The sequence below is a fragment of the Diabrotica virgifera genome, chromosome 2, assembly GCF_917563875.1.
Source record: "Diabrotica virgifera virgifera chromosome 2, PGI_DIABVI_V3a".
Lineage (NCBI taxonomy): Eukaryota > Metazoa > Arthropoda > Insecta > Coleoptera > Chrysomelidae > Diabrotica > Diabrotica virgifera.
Genome location: NC_065444.1, coordinates 179,261,388 through 179,282,762, shown reverse-complemented (window position 1 = coordinate 179,282,762; position 21,375 = coordinate 179,261,388). Strand labels below are relative to the sequence as shown.

The 21,375-nt window shown below is 31.5% G+C and overlaps 1 protein-coding gene across 2 annotated transcripts in view; it reads left to right on the top strand.

Annotated features, from left to right (window-relative positions):
• Positions 1 to 18,698, top strand: part of LOC114337260 (antichymotrypsin-2-like) — a 56,025-nt gene extending 37,327 nt beyond the window's left edge. Inside the window, exon 4 of one of the 2 annotated variants that reach the window (XM_028287671.2) lies at positions 18,414 to 18,698. In XM_028287671.2, the coding sequence (XP_028143472.1) occupies positions 18,414 to 18,535 (122 nt within the window). In that variant the 3' untranslated portion in view covers positions 18,536 to 18,698. Of the gene's footprint in view, positions 1 to 11,259; positions 11,541 to 18,413 lie in introns of those variants that run through there. The other variant, XM_028287669.2, reaches the window with a different exon arrangement.
• Positions 18,699 to 21,375: the final 2,677 nt, after the last annotated feature.

The window sequence follows — 21,375 nt, the reverse complement described above, 5'->3', positions numbered from 1 at the left end:
CACTTTTAGTACCATCCTTGGATTATAAGCTTTCTTTTGACACCTCATTTTTCATTCTACCTGGTATAATGACGGAGGAGTTATATTCGCGGTCGGACGGACCGACGTCTCACCTTTAGTACCATACTTCGATTATAAGCTTTCATTTGACATCTCATTTGTCATTCTACCTGGTATAATGACGGAGGAGCTATATTCGGGGTCGGACTGACCGACGCGACGGACAGACAGCCTAAGTCAAATTTCTCACCTTTAGTACCATCTTTGGATTATAAGCTTTCATTTGACACCTCATTTGTCATTCTACCTGGTATAATGACGTAAGAGTTATATTCGCGGTCGGACAGACCGACGGACAGATAGTTTAGGTCAAATTTCTCACCTTTAGTACCATCCTTGGATTATAAGCTTTCACATTTTTTCAAAATTGGGTGAAAACAACTTGATGCCAGAATGATTTGTTGATGAAAATAATATATACATTCTCAAATTGCCTATTTTTCGTTGTGGATAATATTGTATTCAACAGTGATGCCAAATTTCTGATGCCAAAATGATTGATAATGAAAGTGGGATATACGTTTTCATGTATATAGCGGCAGCGACAAAACGGTAAAACACTGAACTAAATGTATATAATATTTTCACTGTGCCATCATTTTGAACTCAAACATTTTATGGAATAAACTTATATAAGTCAGTAAGGAATAAACAAAGAAAGCTGATATATTAAAGTAACATCAAGGAATCAAATCTCTAACTACAGAGTTGATTAGACTTCTGCTAACAAGTACAGGAAAAAAGTTATTAAGGTAGTGTAAAGTGGCATCGATATACAGATGCCACTTTGCAAGACGATGCCAAATTGATGGTAAATGCATAATGTATCGATGCCAAATTGATAGTAGGATTTATATATATATATATATATATATATATATATATATATATATATATATATATATATATATATATATATATATATATATATATATATATATATATATATATATATATATATATATATATATATATATATATATATATATATATAAAGGGTTGTCTACAGCTAATGCCGTTTCCCTTCCGTCAGCCAGGACTTCCATTTTTTTTCGATCTTCCCAGTCTCCGTCTTCCAATCCTTTCTTAGACATGACTTCGTCGACTTCATTTTTCCAAGATCTTCTCGGTCGTCCTCTTCTTCTCGTTCCTCTTGGGCTCCATTCTGCAACCTTGTTTATCCAAGTGTTTTCTGCTCTGCGTACGTGGCCGTACCATTTCAGTCTTCTCTCATCTATATATTGCAAGGCATCTTTTTCCAGTTGCATTCTTCTCCTTATCTCCTCATTTGTTATTCTGTCTCTTCTGGTGAGACCACAGCATCTTCTCCAGTATTCCATTTCGGTTACCAGAATGCTTTTTTGGGTTTTTTTGTTTATGACCCAAATTTCTGCGGCGTATGTCATGATGCTTCTTACTATTGTTTGGTATATCATTCTTTTTGTTTTTCCCTTGATGTTCTTATTCCAGATTACATTATGGAGTTGTCTGATGAAATATCTTGTTTGTCCCAATCTACTTTTTATTTCTGCTTCTGTTGTTCCGTTTTTCGACATTATAAAGCCCAAATATTTAAAATTCTTCGTTCCTTTTATTTCAACTTGTTCTTCTACTTCTAAGTTTTTTACGTCTTCTTCCGATATTACTAAGTATTCCGTTTTCTTCATATTTATTTTCATACCCACCTTTTTGTATTCCTCTTTTAGTTTTCTTACCATGTGACTGATATCCTCTTCATCTTGAGCCATCACCACCTGATCGTCTGCGAAACACAATGTGTAGAGATAATCCTCCCTTATCGGTATTCCCATACCCCTACACTTTGCCTTCCAAGTTGTTAGTGCGTGTTCTAAAAATATTTTAAATAGAGTCGGTAACGTTGGGCATCCCTGTAGTAATCCTTTTGTTGTTTTGAAGTTAGCAACTACCTTGTTTCCGATTTTTATATTTACTTCATTTCCACTGTACATGTTTTTGATTGCTTGTGTTAGGTTAGGTAGTATCCCTATTCTAGTCATTGCTTTGTACAGTTCTTTCCTTGGTACGGTGTCGTATGCCTTTCTAAGGTCTATAAATGCCATGTGTACATCTTTGTTTTTAGCTCTTTTTTTCTCTATTGTCTGTTGTATTGTATGGATATGATCTAGACATGATTTCCCTGCTGTGAAACCTGCTTGTTCTTCTCCCATTTTACCTTCTATATTTTTCTCTATTTTGTTCCTGAGGATCCTGCCATACAGTCTTCCCATTGTAGCGATGACGCTTATCCCCCTGTAATTTTCGCAATCTTTTCTGTTACCTTTTTTGTATATCGATGTTATGTAGGCTTCCTGCCATTGTTTAGGGATGTCCTCTCCATTTATTGCTCTTTCCATGATTCGGCATATCATTCTTCTTAATGTCTCTGTTCCGTATTTGATTAGTTCCGTCACAATTCCTCCTGGTCCTCCAGCTTTATTGTTCTTCATGGAATTTATTGCTTGTTTCATCTCTTTGTCTGTTATGACTATTTTTTCTTCTTCTGTGGTCATTATTTTTTGTTCGTCTCCATCGATGCTGAATTCTGGTCTTTGCTCTATCAGTAGATTTTTATAGTGGTTCTCCCACTCGTCGTCTGGTATGTATTGTATAAAAGTTTTCTCTTTCCTGTTAGTTCGTAATGATTTCACAATTTTCGAGGCTTCTGAACTTCCAGGCTTAGGCATAGTTCTGACCTTATATCGCGACAACAAAGAAACTTTTTAAGTTTAATGAATGATGCACGTGTTATTTCAATACATGTTTTAATTTTTTGGTTTGGTCTACACTTGATGTTATCCATGTTCCTTGGTATCTGTAGTTATCCACACTCTCGATTACAGTATCTTCAATAGTCAACTGGATGTTTGCGTTTGCTGATTTAGTCATGATCATGCATTTAGTTTTCTTTAAATTCATCTTCAGTCCGTACTCATGACAGCGTTGATTAAGGCGTTGCATTACGGTCTGTACAGTGTAAATCATTGTTGTTATCTGTTATCATTACTGTAAAAAGTAAGTTGTTTTACCACAAATTTTGGTTAATAAAAATTTTAATAAAAATTCAAACAAATTTTGTTTAAAAAAAATGAAGCACCCGCTTCTGGAGTGCTTTTTGGAGAACTTTTTGATATGTTGTTTATTAAACATTTCTTATATTAATCAAATGATAAAAAGTTCTGTCTTATTTGATTTTTTCCGAAGTCAAAATCCCTATTAAAAATGATTTGTTTCGTTTGAGCGAGTCTACCACTTTTTGAAAACATTCAGAATATAGGTTGGACGTGTTTCAGCTTGCGCCTATTCTAAACCTGTAGCTCTAGCGCAGTAAGGTTTTGTGATTGCAAAACTATGATTTTTAATGTTAATCAAAAGATTATATGTTAGAATAAAATTAATTATTTTTGTCGGACAAAAAATAGGGCGCGATCTTCGAGTCCGACACCCGCAATATGTCACTCCAGTGCGGTACAGTTTTGTTATTAAAAACTCTTAATTTTACATTGAAAGTATTGATAATCATTTACTAAAGATTGTCGACCTCTTGCCGACAAATTTACATCCTCATTTCTTTAGTCGGACGACGTAAATATGTTAATCATGACAGGTTATGTTTTGCGATTACAAAATTTCGGACACTGATAACAAGTGATAGATTGGAGGTGTCTTTATCCAAATATCCGACAAAAATTGGTTTTATACCGTAACCGCCACACTACTAGACACATTGAGCTAATGTAGCCCTGGATCCGCCACTTGTTGCACTGTTTACTTAGTGATGTCTAGTGAAGTCTACGTCAGAAAATATAATAGAAACTGAATGTAAACACGGACTGATTACTAGACGTATAGGTAGGTGATTTCTGACGATACCAGCAAAGTACAAGTAGACTACCACTGTTTAAAAAGAATTGCTTTTTTATAAGTTAGCTTTGAACGTTAAAAAAAATTTAAATTATAATGTAATCGCAAAATATAACCTGCCATAATTAATATATTTAGTAATTAATCGAGAGATCGACAATATTCAGTAAATAATTATCACTAGGTACTTTCAATAATTGAAAATTAGTTTTGTAATAACAAAATTGTACCGTGCTAGAGCGACATCTTGCGGGTGTCGGACTCGACGATCGAGCTCTCTTTTTTGCCCAACAAAAATAATTTAAAAGATGAAGTTTTCGATCCTAGTGGCATTATTAATACTATTTAAAAAATATTAAAATATTAGTAAAAGATTTTTAAATCGAAAACTTTTGGTCCATTTAAATCGAAAACTTTTAGTCCATTAAAAATAAAAATTTTATTTTATTTTTTAAAAATAATTTATTTTATTCTAACGCCTAATCTTCTGATTAAAATTAAAAATTATAGTTTTGCAATCACAAAACGTAAACGCGCTAGAACAACAGGTGTAGGCGTGGGGTGGGAAGAAACGAAATAGCGTCCAACGTGCACTCGGAAATTTTTTAGAAAGTGGTAGACTCTCTCAAACGAAGCAGTTAAAACCATCTAAGACGTTAGACGTTTGTAATCATTTTCAAAAACGAACGATGTACTGTAGACTAAAACAATGATTGATATTTGCCAAACATTTGTGTTTTCTCTTTCATGTTGTGCGTTGGTACTAATAAGACTTAGGCAAATATGCAAATAAAAAAGTATGAAATATGCGCATAAATATGCAGTATTTTATGCAAAAATATGCAGTATTTTATGCAAAATAGGTATGCATATTTATCTAGAAAATATGCATGTAATAAAAAATATTTACAATATTTTTTTATTTAAAAAAATACTTACATTATTATAAATACATTACATATACAATTATTTTAACATATAAATATTAATTTGAATTGTGGTAACAATAGATTATCAAATGATGTTCAAAATTTTCTAATAAAAATTTATGGCTTCTATCTGAATAAATATTTATATTTGTAAATAGAAAAACTTCTTTCGACATCAACTGATGTAACTGGGGCATTTTTCAAATTTACTATAATAGATGGTTCTAAATTAAGTGGTTCGGAAAATATCCCAGCTAGTAATTGAATCACTTCAGAAAGAACCTGGTAATCACTATTTTTTTCATGGTTACTTTAAATTTTTAAAAAATTTCCTTTCCAATTAATAGTACCTTTAACAGTGGCGGCTTGTCCTATGAGGCAGGTGAGGCAGTGCCTCACCAGTATATCAATCGACTATTTACGTTATTTCGTTGTTTTATAATCAGTTTTTTAAAGATAATTTAGCTTTTTGAAATTTCCTAAATACCTTTATTTTTATGAAAAAAATTAAAAGCGGTACGACCCTTACTCTTTATCTTCTTATATATCCGCCTTCCACGTGCCATTCCAACTTTCTCAAATCATTACAGTTGAAGCTAGCCTCACACCATCTGCAACAGTATGGGACAACGCCAACAGTAAAACCGGCAAAATTTGAAAAATGTGCCACCGATTCTAGGAAAAAAATTCATCCATCCTTGAGGCTTGCCTCAGGCTCCGCGCAACGGAATGGGAATAGCCGAACTGAAATGACTAAATTAATAGTTTAAACACAAGTCTATTGCAGATCATAGCTTTCTATGTACACGCGGTATATACGAATGGATTATTATATTTTAGAAGTTTATGGATATGTATTTAAAACAGTGTTCATTTTAAATCATTGTTCATCATCACCTAATATATTGTTCTGAAGGTCTGAAGCTATTTCTTTGTGGCATTTATGTAATTTATTATTCTAAATAAGAAATAAGATTATACAGTTTAACTTAAAAAATGATTTTATTAACGTTTCCACTTCCACATCGAACGTTTACATACAAAAGTAGTTTTTAAGTGTTTCAAAAATGTTGTATTTTGTGTTTGTGTTTTTTGTAAAATATATAACTACATAATAAATTATTTTTCTTTATTTATTTGTTACATTTACATAAAACAAGTAGTTTTTAAGTGTTTCAAAAATGTTGTATGATGTGGTTGTGTTTTTTTTGTAAAATTTTTTTGATCATAATTATTCAAATCAGAGTGAGCAAAATATTTAAGCGAATAATATTGCAACATGATTCCCACAGCCTATTAGCTCATTTCCCATATCTTCCACGATTTTTGAAAAATCGCACACTCTTTTGTTATGTAGAATTTGAAGTTTTCAACAGGGACGCGTTTAAGTAAATTGACGCCCTAGGCAATTCTCTAGTAGCCGCCCTTCAAGCATGTACCATTTTTGCGAAAAAAATTGCAAGCAGATTTTTTTATTTAAATAAGAATAAATAAAAATTGTCATTCCAGTTCGATCACATCAGATTTCTTTCTTGATATTTCTTTGGAAAAATCATATATAATGTCGTCATCATTTATCGCCTTTGTTACGTCACTTTCTATGGACAAAATCGACAAATTGTTAAGATGTTCTTGCGTCATACTTGATCGGAAATTATTTTCATGACTATTTTCAATTCTTTACATTTTCTAAAATGACCTTTCAGCGGACACGTTGGTTGGCAACTGGGAGGCACAAATAAATTCGCAAAGCAATATCAAAATTAGGGAAAGTATCTTTCAATCCACTCTTTTTTTAAATATTTAGATATGTCAATTATTGGTGATTGGTGATTTTATTGTGGTATCCAAATGACCCTTTAAGTGAATGCATTCATATATTATGAATGATGTAGATCTATTAGTGCAGTTAGTGAGGGTATTTGGCTCCAAATTCCATCCTACTGCATCAATTTACTTGATATTTTCACTGTAAGTAGGGAATAGCTCAAGAAACAAAGTCTACCCTATATCCTATGGCGCTTTTAACTTAGGGGTGGTTCCCACCCGTTCTCGGGAGTGGAATTTTTTTTATCAAACTTACACCGGAAGTGGCCATAGAAACCAGAGTGACCAGAGTTTTATACATTTTTTTGAAGACTCTATACTTTTTGAGTTATTTGTGGTTAAAAATTTGCCATTTTCATTGAAAAATTACACTTTTCGGAGACTGTTTCTGGGAATACTATAAAAATTGTGCATCTAACGAAAAAAACAACTTATATAAAACATTTTTGTAGTTTATGACAAATCAGAGAGATTCAATTTTTCATAAATCTTCTATTTTTAATAAAAAAAGAGATGGTAGGTGAAAAAAGATTTTTTTTTGGTGCGTGCTCAAATCGGTGTATTCAACTTAAAATAATAGAGAAATGGTCGATTTTAGGGGTATAATGCTACGAATACCTTTTGTAGGGCTTGGAAAAGACCTTTAAAACGAGAACTGTTAAATGTCGGTTACATTCAAACTAAGCGAGATATGGTACAAAAAAAACTTATGACTAATGTATTTTAAAGAAAAGTGAGTATAAAATAAGAAAGAGTATACATAAATATAGAAAAAAAGTATATTTAACCCCTCATCCATTAGAATTGAAATGCATCGTTTTCGTTCTACAATACCTTCTACTATAGTATAACTTCTATATTCAAAAAGTTAAAATGGTTTGGAGTTAAAATGAATGGTTTTTGATAAGAATAATGTCAAATTATAAAGCACATTTTTAAATTTCCTTAAAAATCTTATTTCCTAAAAAACCTACCAAAAAGTAGGTTTTCTTTTAGATAACAATTTTATGTTTCTTTCATTACTGTATCTCATTATCATTTTCGAGTTACATGGAGAAAAAGGAAGACTTAAAAAAATAATAAAAATGCTCTCTATAATTTGATCGTATTTTTTTCAAAAACCATTCATTTTGAACCCGTCCAACTTGTTGAACATAGAAATAACACTATAGCAAAAGGTATTGTAGAAGCAAAACGATACATTTAAATCTGTTGGATGAGGGGTTAAAATATACATACTTTTATCTTAAAATAAATTAGTCATCCTTTTTTGTTGCACCATATCTCGCTTAGTTTGAATGTAATCGAAATTTAACATTGCGGTCATTTTAAAGGTCTTTTCAGGCAGTACTTACAAAAGATATTGATAGTATTATACCCTTAAAATCGACCATTTCTCTGTTATTAAGTTGAACACACCGATTGGAGCATACACAAAAATAATGTCTTTTCACCTACGACCATCTCTCTGTTTATGTTATCACTAGAAGACTTATGAAGGAACGAATCTCTTTGATTTTTTATCAGCTACAAAAATGTTTAATATAGTTTTTTTCGTTAGATGCATAATTTTTTAGGTATTCGCAAAAAACCGTCCGAAAAGGCGGCATTTTTCAATGAAAATGGCAAATTTTCAACCACGAATAACCCAAAAGGATTGAGTTTAAAAAAATTATAGAACAGTGCGTCCGCCGCCTTTACGGTGCTGCCGACGGTCCAATAATTCCTAAATTTACAACTTGTGTCCTCTTTGGATGAATAGTGTGAAGAAAATGCAATTTGTTTTCTAGAAATGAATGCCCACTTATATTCCATTGATGGATGGATGTACTATGTACAAATATTCTTTGATTTCAATTTTTATATACAAATATTTTTTGTACAGTAATTTTGCCGCCCTCTCATAATTTGCCGCCCTAGGCAACTGCCTATATTGCCTAATGGATAAAGCAGCCCTGGTTTTCAATATGGAATTGAAATTCAAAATAACTCTCTGCACTGAGGCTGAAAGCATTTGAGTCGATCGCATTCACTGGAAAAGTTTTAGAGAACTAATCGGCAGCAAATATTTCTTGAGGATTTTTTGTCCGGAATTCTTTGTGGGGATATTTTGAATCAAAATTTTTTGTAGATTATTTGTCCGGGATTTTTTGTGGGAATTTTTTGTCCGTGGATTATTTGTCCGGGGATTTTTGTGGGGATTTTTTGTCCGGGTATTATTTGTCTGGGGATTTCTTGTCCAGGGATAATTTGTGAGGATTTTTTGTCCGGGATTATTGGTCCTAGATTCGTCCTAGCGTTATGACGTCACAAAATCGACCTTCTGGTCATTAAAGAGAAGCTAACCATAATAATAAAATTCCTCAGGTGTAGTGTGCCTCACCACCTTATATTATCACGAGCCGCCCCTGACCTTTAACATTTTGACACAATGACTTAAATCCTTTTATTAAAACTGTACTCTCTAACAATGATAATTTGGAGGATTCTAATTGAGTTATAATTTTCTGGAAAAAACTATAATTTGATTTTATGAATGACAGTTGCTGTTGGAGGATGTTATTTTGGAAGGCTTGCTTAGCTTCCAATAAAGATTGACAACTATCATCCGTTAAAAGGTTAATTATTTTTTTAAATCAACAAAATGGTCAGCATAGAAATTGCTGCCAACGATAGAACTGCTTCCAACCACGTTCTCCAACGCGTTAAAATGGGCTGCGGTGGCAGTGGAACAGTAGGAAGCATATCTCTGTAACATTGTATTCTTACAGATGATTTCAGGAATACCTTTTCGACGCTCGCTATTAAACTGTTAACTAGTGGAAATTTTTTTTACTTCCTCCGCAACTCAGTTTATTCCATGCGCTAAACAAGTGAAATGTATTAAGTTTGGATAAAATATTTTTAAATTTTGCCTTGCTTTCACCATAATATATGGTGCGGCATAAGATAAAATAAGCAATAATTTATAATTAGGCACAGCAGCAGGAAGAAAAAAGTTTGCTAATGCTTCTTGTAGAAACCGTGATATTGTTAGAGCGTTGGTTTTTTCCACTTGCTTACAGGAAATTAAATAAGATTTTGGAAAGGTTTCATCGCTAAGTACACCAATCAATAAGTGCACAATGTATTTTCCTGATGAGTCAGTGGTCTCGTCCACACATATGTAAAAGTAATTATTACATATTTCGGCTTTTATATTGTGGATTGTGGATATCTGAGGAGTATAACAAATTGACATAATTTCTCTTTAGAGTTCGTTCTGTTTTGTTTGCAATATTTTTTTTAAAAAAGAACTAAAGTTTTCATTAAATAATTTTGAAAGCGGTATATTAGAAGATACTAATCTTGTTCGGTTTGTTTTTTGGAACTTGACTGAAAGCACTTGGACACTGAAGGTTGATATTTTTCATCGGATGTGGTTTTTACTTTTTTAGCTAAATGTTTCGCGATTCTGACATGCTGATCTATTTGAAATTGATTTTTTTTTCAGATGAAATCTAAAAAAGAATATAAATATTCTATAGTTGTACCCATTTTTAAAATCTAAGATTGTAGAAGTAAACTAGTGTAGTAATCTTGAGAATGTCAAGAAATGACTGTGCAAGAAGGAAGAACAAGAACCCCCAAATATTTACAAGAGGCTTTTGGTCTTTTCTGTTTACATTTAAAGAAAAAATACTGTGAGCATAAATTAAAAGCACTTAATTAATTAAGTCCAATATATGATATTATGTTTTTGTTTTTAGCAAAATAAAAGCAAACTATCCAATTGTTAGAAAAAAAATGTTAGCGACCTTTCAGTAGACTATTGAATGATTTGAATTTTAAATATTTATCCTATTTTTTATCGCAAGGAGTTTAAAAAATGCTTGAAAAAAGAAATATACATCGATTTATTGCGAACTAGCCTTGTGTCGATACTTTTCTTAAACATAATCTCCAATTTTAAAATTTTTGTTTGTACCACCGTGTAAATTTTTAAAATAAAATAAAAAATAATACGCATGTACTTACGGTTTTGAAACAACATGAGCAATAAACTTTATGCATATCCATAGATAGCTCTTTGTAAGGTTTTTTCCAAGTTGAAACATTGCTTATTTTCGGCATTTTCAAAGCAAAATAATTATTCACAATTTGAAATACACGTTGTTTACGCCTCCAATTTTACAACAAAAGTGAAACCAAGTGAAACTGACCGTCAAAATAAAAATTTTTACCTAGAGACATAAACTGGGAGCAAACACAAACCCTTAATTCCAGGACAAAACGTGACAAAACTATAAGCCGCTGTCTTTTATTAGTTACTATACCAAGAATTTGAATACCAAGTGATTATAAAACAAAATAATTAAATATTGGCATTTTCATGCTATCTGTAAGTTTGAATATAAAAATATATAGTTAACGCCAACTTTTCAAATTATATGCTTTATGCTCATTTTTATAAAAATATGCAAAATTTGATATTTTTGCATTTTTTATGCATTATATGCAAAATATGCAATTTGCATATTTGCCTAAGTCTAGTAATAATACAAAATTTATTTTATTCTAGCAAGCATAATCCCAGTTATGGCACGTCCGAGGCCTAAGCAGACATTCAACGCTGATCATCCATTCCTCTTTTACATCTCTCAGAACAATTTGCTGCTGTTTGTGGGAAGATTTATGCAATAATTTTTTTTATTGTAGACAAAACCAAATAAAACTTACAATGAAGTATAATAGAAGTATTACCAAAATTAAACTAAAGTATTTTTGAAAGTTTAAAGGTGTTTATGAGCTTAAATGATTGTGTTTATGTAATTTTTGTCAAAATAAAGCAATATGCAAAAAGTGGGTAATATTTTAATATTTCTAATTTATTAGTAGCGACCGAAATATATGCAACGAAAACAAAGCAAATATGCACAAAATTCCGCAAATAATATGAAAAATATTTTAAAGAATATGAGTTTTAATATCCAGCTAGTACTTAAAAGTCGTATATTTTTATATACTTATATTATGTTACTGTGAAAGTCCGAAATCCGGCGAATGTCAAAATACACCAGTGAATGTCAACATTCACTAAGTCGCTTGGTCTATGTCCGAATTATTGGTTAAATATCATATTTTCTGTGCATGTCGACATTCACCACACATTTTTGGTGTATGCTGAAAATATATACCTTTTTTATCAAGTAAAAATAAAAAATTAGTTAGGTATGTTTTTTATTTGGGAAAATTATTTTAATAAACATAAGGAGATTAAAACAAACAGAACGATAAATAGTGATTGTTACCTAAAATATTATCAACATAGCAGATAATTTGTTTTTAATTCTGATCTAATATGAAAAATAAAACAATAGTAAAACGTGTATAGCCTTGTCCTCAACTTTTCGAATTAGCACAAGCTGAATTGTAATTTCATTCACGGAAAGTAATTTTTCTTTACAAATTGCGAACTAATTACGTGTGAAAAGCTGCTTGAAGGTACCATTTTCGTTTGCTAATTTATAGTAGGAATCCTCTATTTCAACGGCAACTGCTAACATGTTTCGTGGATCAGTACGACCACGGTCAACATCAGGCAGTTTTAATTCTGACAGTATCACATATTTGGGCCGGAGGGAACTTTGTTCTGAGTTTCGCAACATTTTGGTTGCTTGGAGTAAAAAAAATATCTTTTGTAGATACTCTCGTTGAAGAAAGTTGCTCGTGCTGTTCAATTAGTACTTAGGATGAAGACGTGCTGGGCCGCGGAACGGCTATTTCTTGAGATGTAGAAGTGCTACATTGCGAATCGGTCGGTGCTTGAGATATAGGTGAGCTAGTTTGCCGATCTGTTCCAATCGAATTTTCTTGAAAAGTATTCAAGTAGGCCTCTAGCTGTTCCTCAGTTTCAATATTTTCAATTTTACCGTAAAGGAGAGATGAAGACGCAAGTCTCCTTTTTGGTTTAACGCCAAACATTGCTTCGTATGGACTCTATATTTTTCAATGTGCCTCCAGACCTTCAGGAAGGTGTCATTCCATCCATTTTTAAATTTTGAAATAGATTATTAGAGAGCGGAATATATGCAAAGTGCATATAGATGCATATATTGCATATTTTCAGACAACAAACACAACATTGCATATTTAAGCTAAACACGATTTATTTTGCATATTTTAAAAATAAATTTTATAAAAGTTTAAAATTTTCCTCTCTTAGTTGGAATTTTATAACTTCGATATGAACGAGCTCGTTATTTATCTATCTATCGCTCATTATTATCTATCTGGACTTTCCTATTACTACCTGAATTTAACAATTATGGGTGTTCCCAGAAAATTATTATTTTATTAGCGTAGCAAGTCGTAGGTACCTATCTGCTTTTAAGGGTCTAATATTTATTTTGTCAGTTTCCGGCCAACATTTGTTTAAAGTAAACGTTGTATCGTATTTAGTGTTTTTGAAGTGATTGGTATATATTAAATTTAAATATATCTACCATTCAAAAAAGTGCTTAAATAAAGTGTTTTCCCGAGTTAAAGCTAAGTGGAGACAAAGTATTTTGCAAGGCATGTTCCAAAATCGTAAGTTACATTCATTTTCACATTTCATTTTTTAAATGAGGAACTGACAAACAAAAGCTTTTTTAATTTTAGTTTTTTACCAGATCTAATAAAGTCATTAGAACAAAGGAATTTACAATTAAGTGATTCAGTTAATCTTGTTAACACTTTTTTTGCTCATTGTCAAAAAATTCCCGGAAATACAGGGATTACAAATAGAAATAAATTAAAAAATGTTTCAGAAAAAAAATGAGGGCTTCGATTGTTTGAGGAAAGTTGTACGTATTTTTGAAGGCAACTTTGCTGAAGATCTTACGACTTGGCAAATTAGTTTACTGCCTAAATTAAAATATTGTCCTATAACATCAGTAGATGTAGAACGAACTTTTTCTGTGTCCAAACACGTTTTTAGTGATAGAAGGCAAAAGTTTCTAGTTGAAAATTTTGAAAAATATTTGATTATAAATTCATACTATAATTTAGATTCTTAATATAATTATAATATCAGTTTTTGTGTGTCATTTCATTTGTTTTTATGTGAAAAATAAATATGTATTAAACATAAATGTAGGTTGAATTTTTTAAACATAAATGTTTATATTTAATATATTGTTTTATTTTTGAGTATTGTTAATATGCATTTGCATATTTAGACAAATTTAGAAAAAATACCTGCATAATTGTAGTAAAAGTAATGCATATATATGCGCATATTTTGGTAATGTTGTGTTGCATATATTCCGCTCTCTATAGATTATTCATATTCTCCATATATTATTTTGTCGCGATTAATATAATCTCTACCAACTCTTTTTCTTTTAATTTTAATCAAAACCGAATCAAAAGCAATCATAATAATACCGTCATCAGAAGACGACATTTTACTAGAAGTTGTAGACGCAACTGACAAATGTTTCAGATTTTTCTTTCTTTCCGGTATTCGATCGGTTGCGAATTGCCTGTATGCGGAAACTTGCTTTCACTATGTTTGTACAAATCTGCTTAAGGTTACCGTTTATATTATGTGCTATATATACGCCAATCAATAGGGAGAAAATGTGAAAACATCTTATACAAGTAATTAGAGGGTATCCGAGGATAATTCCGTGAAGATGTACAGCTAATTTTGCTTTATTGTTATTTTTAAACAGTCATAAAAAGTGAAAGAATCATTTTGTGTCTATAAAAAATTTTTTTACTGTAACGTTACAAACGTCACATCTTTGTTATTTTATTTTTAAATAAGTAATTGTTTTCTTCTATTTTCTTTAAAATTGCATTATAGACCAGGGCGCATCTGTAAAAATATTAGTACATTTGGACGTTGAGAGGTGACTCAATTTTTTTGCAGAAATTGCTTGAAAATAGTCCAAACAATAATATTTGAGTTATCCTTCCATTCAAAAAAGTCCGGAACATTGTTTAAATAATCAAAATGTCAAAAAATGAAGGAAAAATTTGATTTTTTTCTTGGTTATTTGATTATAACTTTAAAAGTGTTCATTTCCTTAAAAAGTTGCGCTGACATAAAAGTTGCGTAATTAAATTTTCTACAATATAAACTTGGTTAAAAATTTGAAAAATTGTGAAAACATGAAAAAACAAGTATTCGCATTTTAAGTTTTTCAACCATTTATGCTAAACTTTGGAACTTCATATTTCATTTTCACTATTCACTTAAACAATACTGTTAATTTTATTAAGATCGGTTTAATAGATTTTGCAAAATAAATTTTGCCATTCAGCTTTCCCCCAAAAAATGCATTTTTTCAAAATGTTGCAGGACTGAAAATAAAGCAGATAGCAAGTTAATTTTTTTACATAGAAGAATACTGCTCCTTTCATTTGCAATTTACAAAGTTAAAATCGGTTAACTACCACGGCGTCAGGAATTTTTTTAAATAAATATTAATTTTTGATGCTACGCGCAGGACAGCGGATACGTTTGCTCTAATTGGGCATTCCAATGACCTTTGATTTTTTAGCAAAAATTTTCTTTCTTCATATATTTTAACTTAGACAATAAAAGTTTATTATTTTTAAACATATGCAATTGCTTAAACAATATTTCACAGACAATAATCAAATTAGTTGGATTTTTGTGGAATTAAAATATTAAAATACAACAAAATATAGAGTAAGAAAATCATATATTAGATAAAGATTGGTATAAATTTTTGACAGCTCATTGGAATGCCCAATGAGAGCAAACGTATCCGCTGTCCTGCGCGTACCAACAAAAATTAATGTTTGTTTAAAAAAAATCCTGACGCCCTGGTAGTTAACCGATTTTAATTTTGTGAAATGCAAATAAAAGAAACAATATTCGTCTATACGTATAAATTTTTTTAACTTGCTATATGCTTTATTTTCAGTCTTGCAACATTTTGAAAAACATGCATTTTTTTGCGAAAGCTGGATTGCAAAATTTATTTTTCAAAATCTATTAAACTTATCTCAATGAATTCTACAGTATTGTTTTATTGTTTCATAAAGTTTTTCTGGATGAAATATGAAGGTCTAATGCCTGGTTGCACCAACAGATCTTAAGCTCCAGCTTAGCTAAGATCTACTTATAAATAGGGCCTCGTTGATATCACTTACGTTGCACCATAATTTTAGATTCTTACCTTATTATCAATTATATCTGTTATTATATTATGGTATTCTTATTGTAATATATTATAATTATATTATATTAATTCTTATGATATTCTCGACTTAAGCTTAAGATATGTTGGTGCAACCGGGCATAAGTGTAGCATGAATGGTTAAATAACCTAAAATGTGTATACTTGTTTTTTATGGTTTTTACGCAATTATTGCTATTTTGCAACAAGGGAGACAATTTTTATAATTTTTTACCAATCCTTTATTCTAGGAAATTTAATTGCGCAACTTTTATTTTAGTGCAACTTTTCTTGAAAATGAATAGTTTTAAAGTTATAATCAAAAAACGAAGAAAAAAATCGAATTTTTCCTTAATTTTTTGACATTTTGATTATTTAAACAATGTTGCGGACCTTTTTGAGTGGGAGGATAACTTAATTATTATTATATGAGTTAATTCCAAGCAATGCCTGCAAAAATATATGAGTCACCTCTCAACATCCATCTCAAAACAGATGCGCCCTGGAGTATAAGTTACCGTTAAAATAATTAAAATTATAACTTTGTAATCGCAAAATGTAACCTGCCATAATTAATATATTTAGTAATTAATCGAGAGATCGACAATATTCAGTAAATAATTATCACTAGGTACCTTCAATAATTGAAAATTAGTTTTGTAATAACAAAATTGTACCGCGCTAGAGTGACATCTTGGGGGTGTCGGACTCGACGATCAAGCTCTCTTTTTTGCCCGACAAAAATAATTTATTTTATTCTAACGCATAATCTTCTGATTAAAATTAAAAATTATAGTTTTGCAATAACAAAACGTAAGTGCGCTAGAGCAACAGTTGTATAGTATGATAGAATTGATTCAAAAAATGACAACCAAGACATCCAAAGCGAAAGTTATCCTCCACCACCAAATTGTTCTATATAGTCGATATAATGTTCAGAAAAAAGTCACACCTTTTTGAGCATCGGGTTTGGGGGGGGGGGGGAGGGGAAGAGTCGGTAAATTCATAGTTTTTTACGTTTTTCGTCAATATCTCTAGAACTATGAGGTTGAGCGTGAACAACCTGCTATACAAAAATGTTCTACATTCAATTTGAAATAAAAAAGGTTGTATACAAGATCCTTCTAAAAGGAACGGTTTCAAAGTTACGGAGGTAGTATAGTATAATTGGTCCAAAAAAAGGCCTAACCCAGACATCCAAAGTAAAAGTTTTCTTTCAACACCAAATTGTTCTATATGGTCCACATATTGTTCAGTAAAAAGTTACACCATTTTGAGCGTCCGGTTTGGGGGAAGATGGGGGAAAAGTCAGTAAATTAGTAGTTTCTTTACGTTTTCCGTCAAAATTTCTAAAACTATGTTTAAGCGTAAACAATGTTCTATACAAAAACGTTCTATATAATATTTAAAACAAAAATGGGCCTATTCAGAATTGTTATAAAATCAACAGTTCCAGAGTTACGGAGGGTGAAATGTGGAGGTTTTCGATATTTTTTATATTTTGGGCAATTGATGATGATTTTGGATGGTGAAGTTGACGTTTCTTCACGGGCTTATCATTAACACACCATCGGCCACTGAAATAGCAAATCCTGTTAAAGAAAAAGTCTTTCAATCAGTAAAAATATTATAAATTGTCCAAGAAATATAAAAAGTATCGAAAACCTCCACTTTTTACCCTCCGTAACTCTGGTATCATTGATTCTATAACAATTATGTATAGAACCTTTTTTGTTTTAAATATGATGCAGAACATTTTTGTATAGAACATTGTTTACGCTAAAGCATATTTTTAGAAATATTGACGAAAAACATAAAAAAACTACTAATTTACCGATTTCTCCCTCATCTCCCCCCAGAACCGGAAGCTCAAAATGGTGTAACTTTTTACTGAACAATATCTGGACCATATAGAAGAATTTGGTGTTGGAAGAAAACTTTTACTTTTAATGTCTGGGTTAGGCCTTTTTTGGACCTATTATACTATACTACCTCCGTAACTTTGGAACCGTTCATTTTAGAAGGATTATGCATAGGGCCTTTTTTGTTTCAAATTTAATGTAGAACATTTTTGTATAGAAGGTTGTTCATGCTAAACCGCATAGTTTTAGAAATATTGACGAAAAACTTAAAAAACTACGAATTTACCCATTTCTCCCCCCTCTCCCCCCCACCCAAACCCGACGCTCAAAATGGTGTGACTTTTTTCTGAATATTATGTGGACCATATAGAACAATTTGGTGTTGGAGGATAACTTTCACTTTGGATGTCTGGGTTTGGATCTAGTTATACCATGCTAGTAGGCGTGGGGCGTGAGGAAACGAAATAGCGTCTAACGTGCACTCGGAAATTTTTCAGACAAACGTAGGGGCTCCCTCAAACAAAGCAGTTAAAACCATCTTTAAGACGTTTTTAATCATTTTCAAAAAATAACGATGTACTGTGGACTAAAATAATGATTGATATTTGCCAAAAATTTGTGTTTTCTCTTTAATGTTGTACGTTCGTAATAATATAAAATTTATTTTATTCCAGCAAGCGGAACGCTAATATCTGCACGTCCGAGGCCTCAAGAGACATTCAAAGCTGATCATCCATTCCTCTTTTACATCTCTCAGAACAATTTGCTGCTGTTTGTGGGAAGATTTATGCAATAATTTTTTTTATTGTAGACAAAACCAAATAAAACTTACAATGAAGTATAATAGAAGTATTACCAAATTAAAATTAAGTATTTTTAGAAAGTTTAAAGGTATTTATGAGCTTAAATGATTGTGTTTCTGTAATTTTTGTCAAAATAAAGCAATACGGAAAAAGTGAGTAGTATTTTAATATTTCTAACTTATTAGTAGCGACCGAAATATATGCAACGAAAACAAAGCAAATAGGCACAAAATTCCGCAAATAATATGCAAAATATTTTAAAACCATTTCACTGCGGCTAGTTATAAAAGTAGTATGGTCTCTGGTACGGCTATTTCGTGCCTTTGCTGATCAACCCGGTTGCCGCAGTCTGTCGATGTAGTAATATGGCGTTAAATACGGTGCACGCAGTGTATCAATACATTTTATTCAGAACTGTATTTGCAATTTTGTAGAAGTAACTGTTAATTTGTTGCTATTAGATTCTCAAAAATTAATAATTTATCGACGTAACAGACCTTGTTCAACTGTTTGTAATTTTGTTTTTGAAGATTTTTTTCGACTTGTATTAGGAGTGGCAAAACCGGGTACATATATATGTTCTGCAATTTCCGGACCTCATTTGCAATAATTTTGATGCGAAATGCTCTACCTACACACAAAATCTTGAAAATTCAACCCAAAAATCTCAGATTATTTACTATTATTTTTATTAGATTATTTATCAAATTACCGGTCACAACGCTATTGTAGTTTTTTTAAAGTCAATAATAGGGTTACCAGCAGCTGTAATTCACACAATTGAATTCTTAAACTTAAATGAAATAAGATGGCAACAACGCATTGTGCGAAATAAAAGTGTTAAACATTTTCACCAGAGATTATTCCGATTTTTGAGGTAATAGTGCGAAATAAATACTAACTATATGCGAACATTTGTATAAGGTCATAAACTATCTACAGTGCAAAAAATAGTGGCAAAAATCGACCTATAATTCTTATGACAACAGATAAGAGAACAAGTCTTGATCAAATTAAAAGCGACGTTGCCGGTTTTCCAAAAAGTTTTAAAAATGCAAGAAAGGAAATCAATCAATTAATAATAAACTAAGTAAACAAGATTTCGAAGAAAAAATAATTTTAATATATTTAAAGTCATACTCAATTATTGCTTGAGAAGTTCTAGAGCCTCCGCCGGGTCGACTGGGGAACTAGAGCTTATCGCTTGCTTTAATATAGAGTACAACCTACATAAAAAATGGTGGATAGTGATAATGATTACACCTCAGAAGACAGTAAAAAGAGAAGTCTAGAGATAGATGCAGACAATATTTTTAACAAGAGCAAGAAACTGTCCAGAACACCAGCCAAACAACAGACAGATGAAAACAAAATTGATCAGCTTTTAAAAATGATGCAAAATTTAACAGATCAAACACAAAGTTTAACATCGGAGGTAAAAGGAATAAAAGAAGAACAACGAGAATATAGAAATGACCTCCGAGAATTAAAAAAAGAAATAAATGAATTCAAACAAAGTAACCAACAACTACAAAAAGAAAATGATGAAATGAAACAGGAACTAAAGATAGTGAAAATGAAGGTAGAAAAGTTCGAGAAAGAGAGAAAAGTTAACAATGTTATTGTCCAGGGTCTACTGATGGATACAAATAACCCAAATGTAGTCAACGAGGTTATGGCAGATTTCGTGGAAAGAGAACTAGGTATTAAAGTAGAAATAGAAGAAGCTTATAAAATAGGGGATAAAACATGTCTTGTAAAACTAAAAAACAAAAATGAAAAAATAAAAATTATGAAGAACAAAAACAAACTAAGGAACTCAAAGCGGGAAATATATATCAATAACGATCTAACGCAAGAAGAGATGAAAATACAACAAGAAATACGGAGAATTGCAAAATTTCAAAAAGCAAACGGTAAGAACACTAGAGTAGGTTATCAAAAATTAAGTATTGACGGGACTGTATGGAAATGGAACAAAGAGAAGAATGAACTGGAAAGGGCAAAGCAGGACACGCCAAAAAACTGATAAAACAACAAATATTGGATACAACACAAAAAACGGACACGAAAATGGCAAAGGAAAAGGACCTGAACGGATTAGATAAAATAAAACATACGAACAGAAAAAAATATAATAAAAAACCGAAAAAATGTGATCAACTAAAAATAAGTACGTGGAAGATCAGAACAATGCTTGAACCAGGAAAAATGCAGGAGATCGTCTCAGAACTAGAAAGATACCAAATTGATATTGCAGTGATTCAAGAAATCAGATGGGCAGGTCAAGGAGAAATAAATAGAAAAAACTACACACTACAGTACTCGGGACATGAAAAACAAGGTCAATATGGAGTTGCTTTCATAATTATGGGAAAAATAAAAAATAATATGCAATTTAAACCAATAAATGAACGTATGGCTTACCTGAGAATTAACGCCAAACCATTTAATATATCAATCATAAACGGATATGCCCCAACTGAAAGTGCTGCTGCGGAGGAAAAAGACAAATTGTATGAGGAACTCGAACGAGAAATGGAGAAGTTACCTAGAGAAGACACAATACTAGTAATGGGAGATTTTAATGCCCAAATACGTAAGGAAGACTACATTAACGAAGTAGCAGGTAAGCACTCAATACACGAAAAAATAAACGACAATGGCCAACGATTATGTAACCTAGCAGCTAGTACCAATATGATTATCGTTAGTACAAAATTCGAACATCCTAAATACCATAAAGTGACGTGGATTTCCCCAGACCAAAAAACAAACATGGTCACAAATAGACCATATTCTGATTACAAGAAGGAAACAAACATCGGTAACA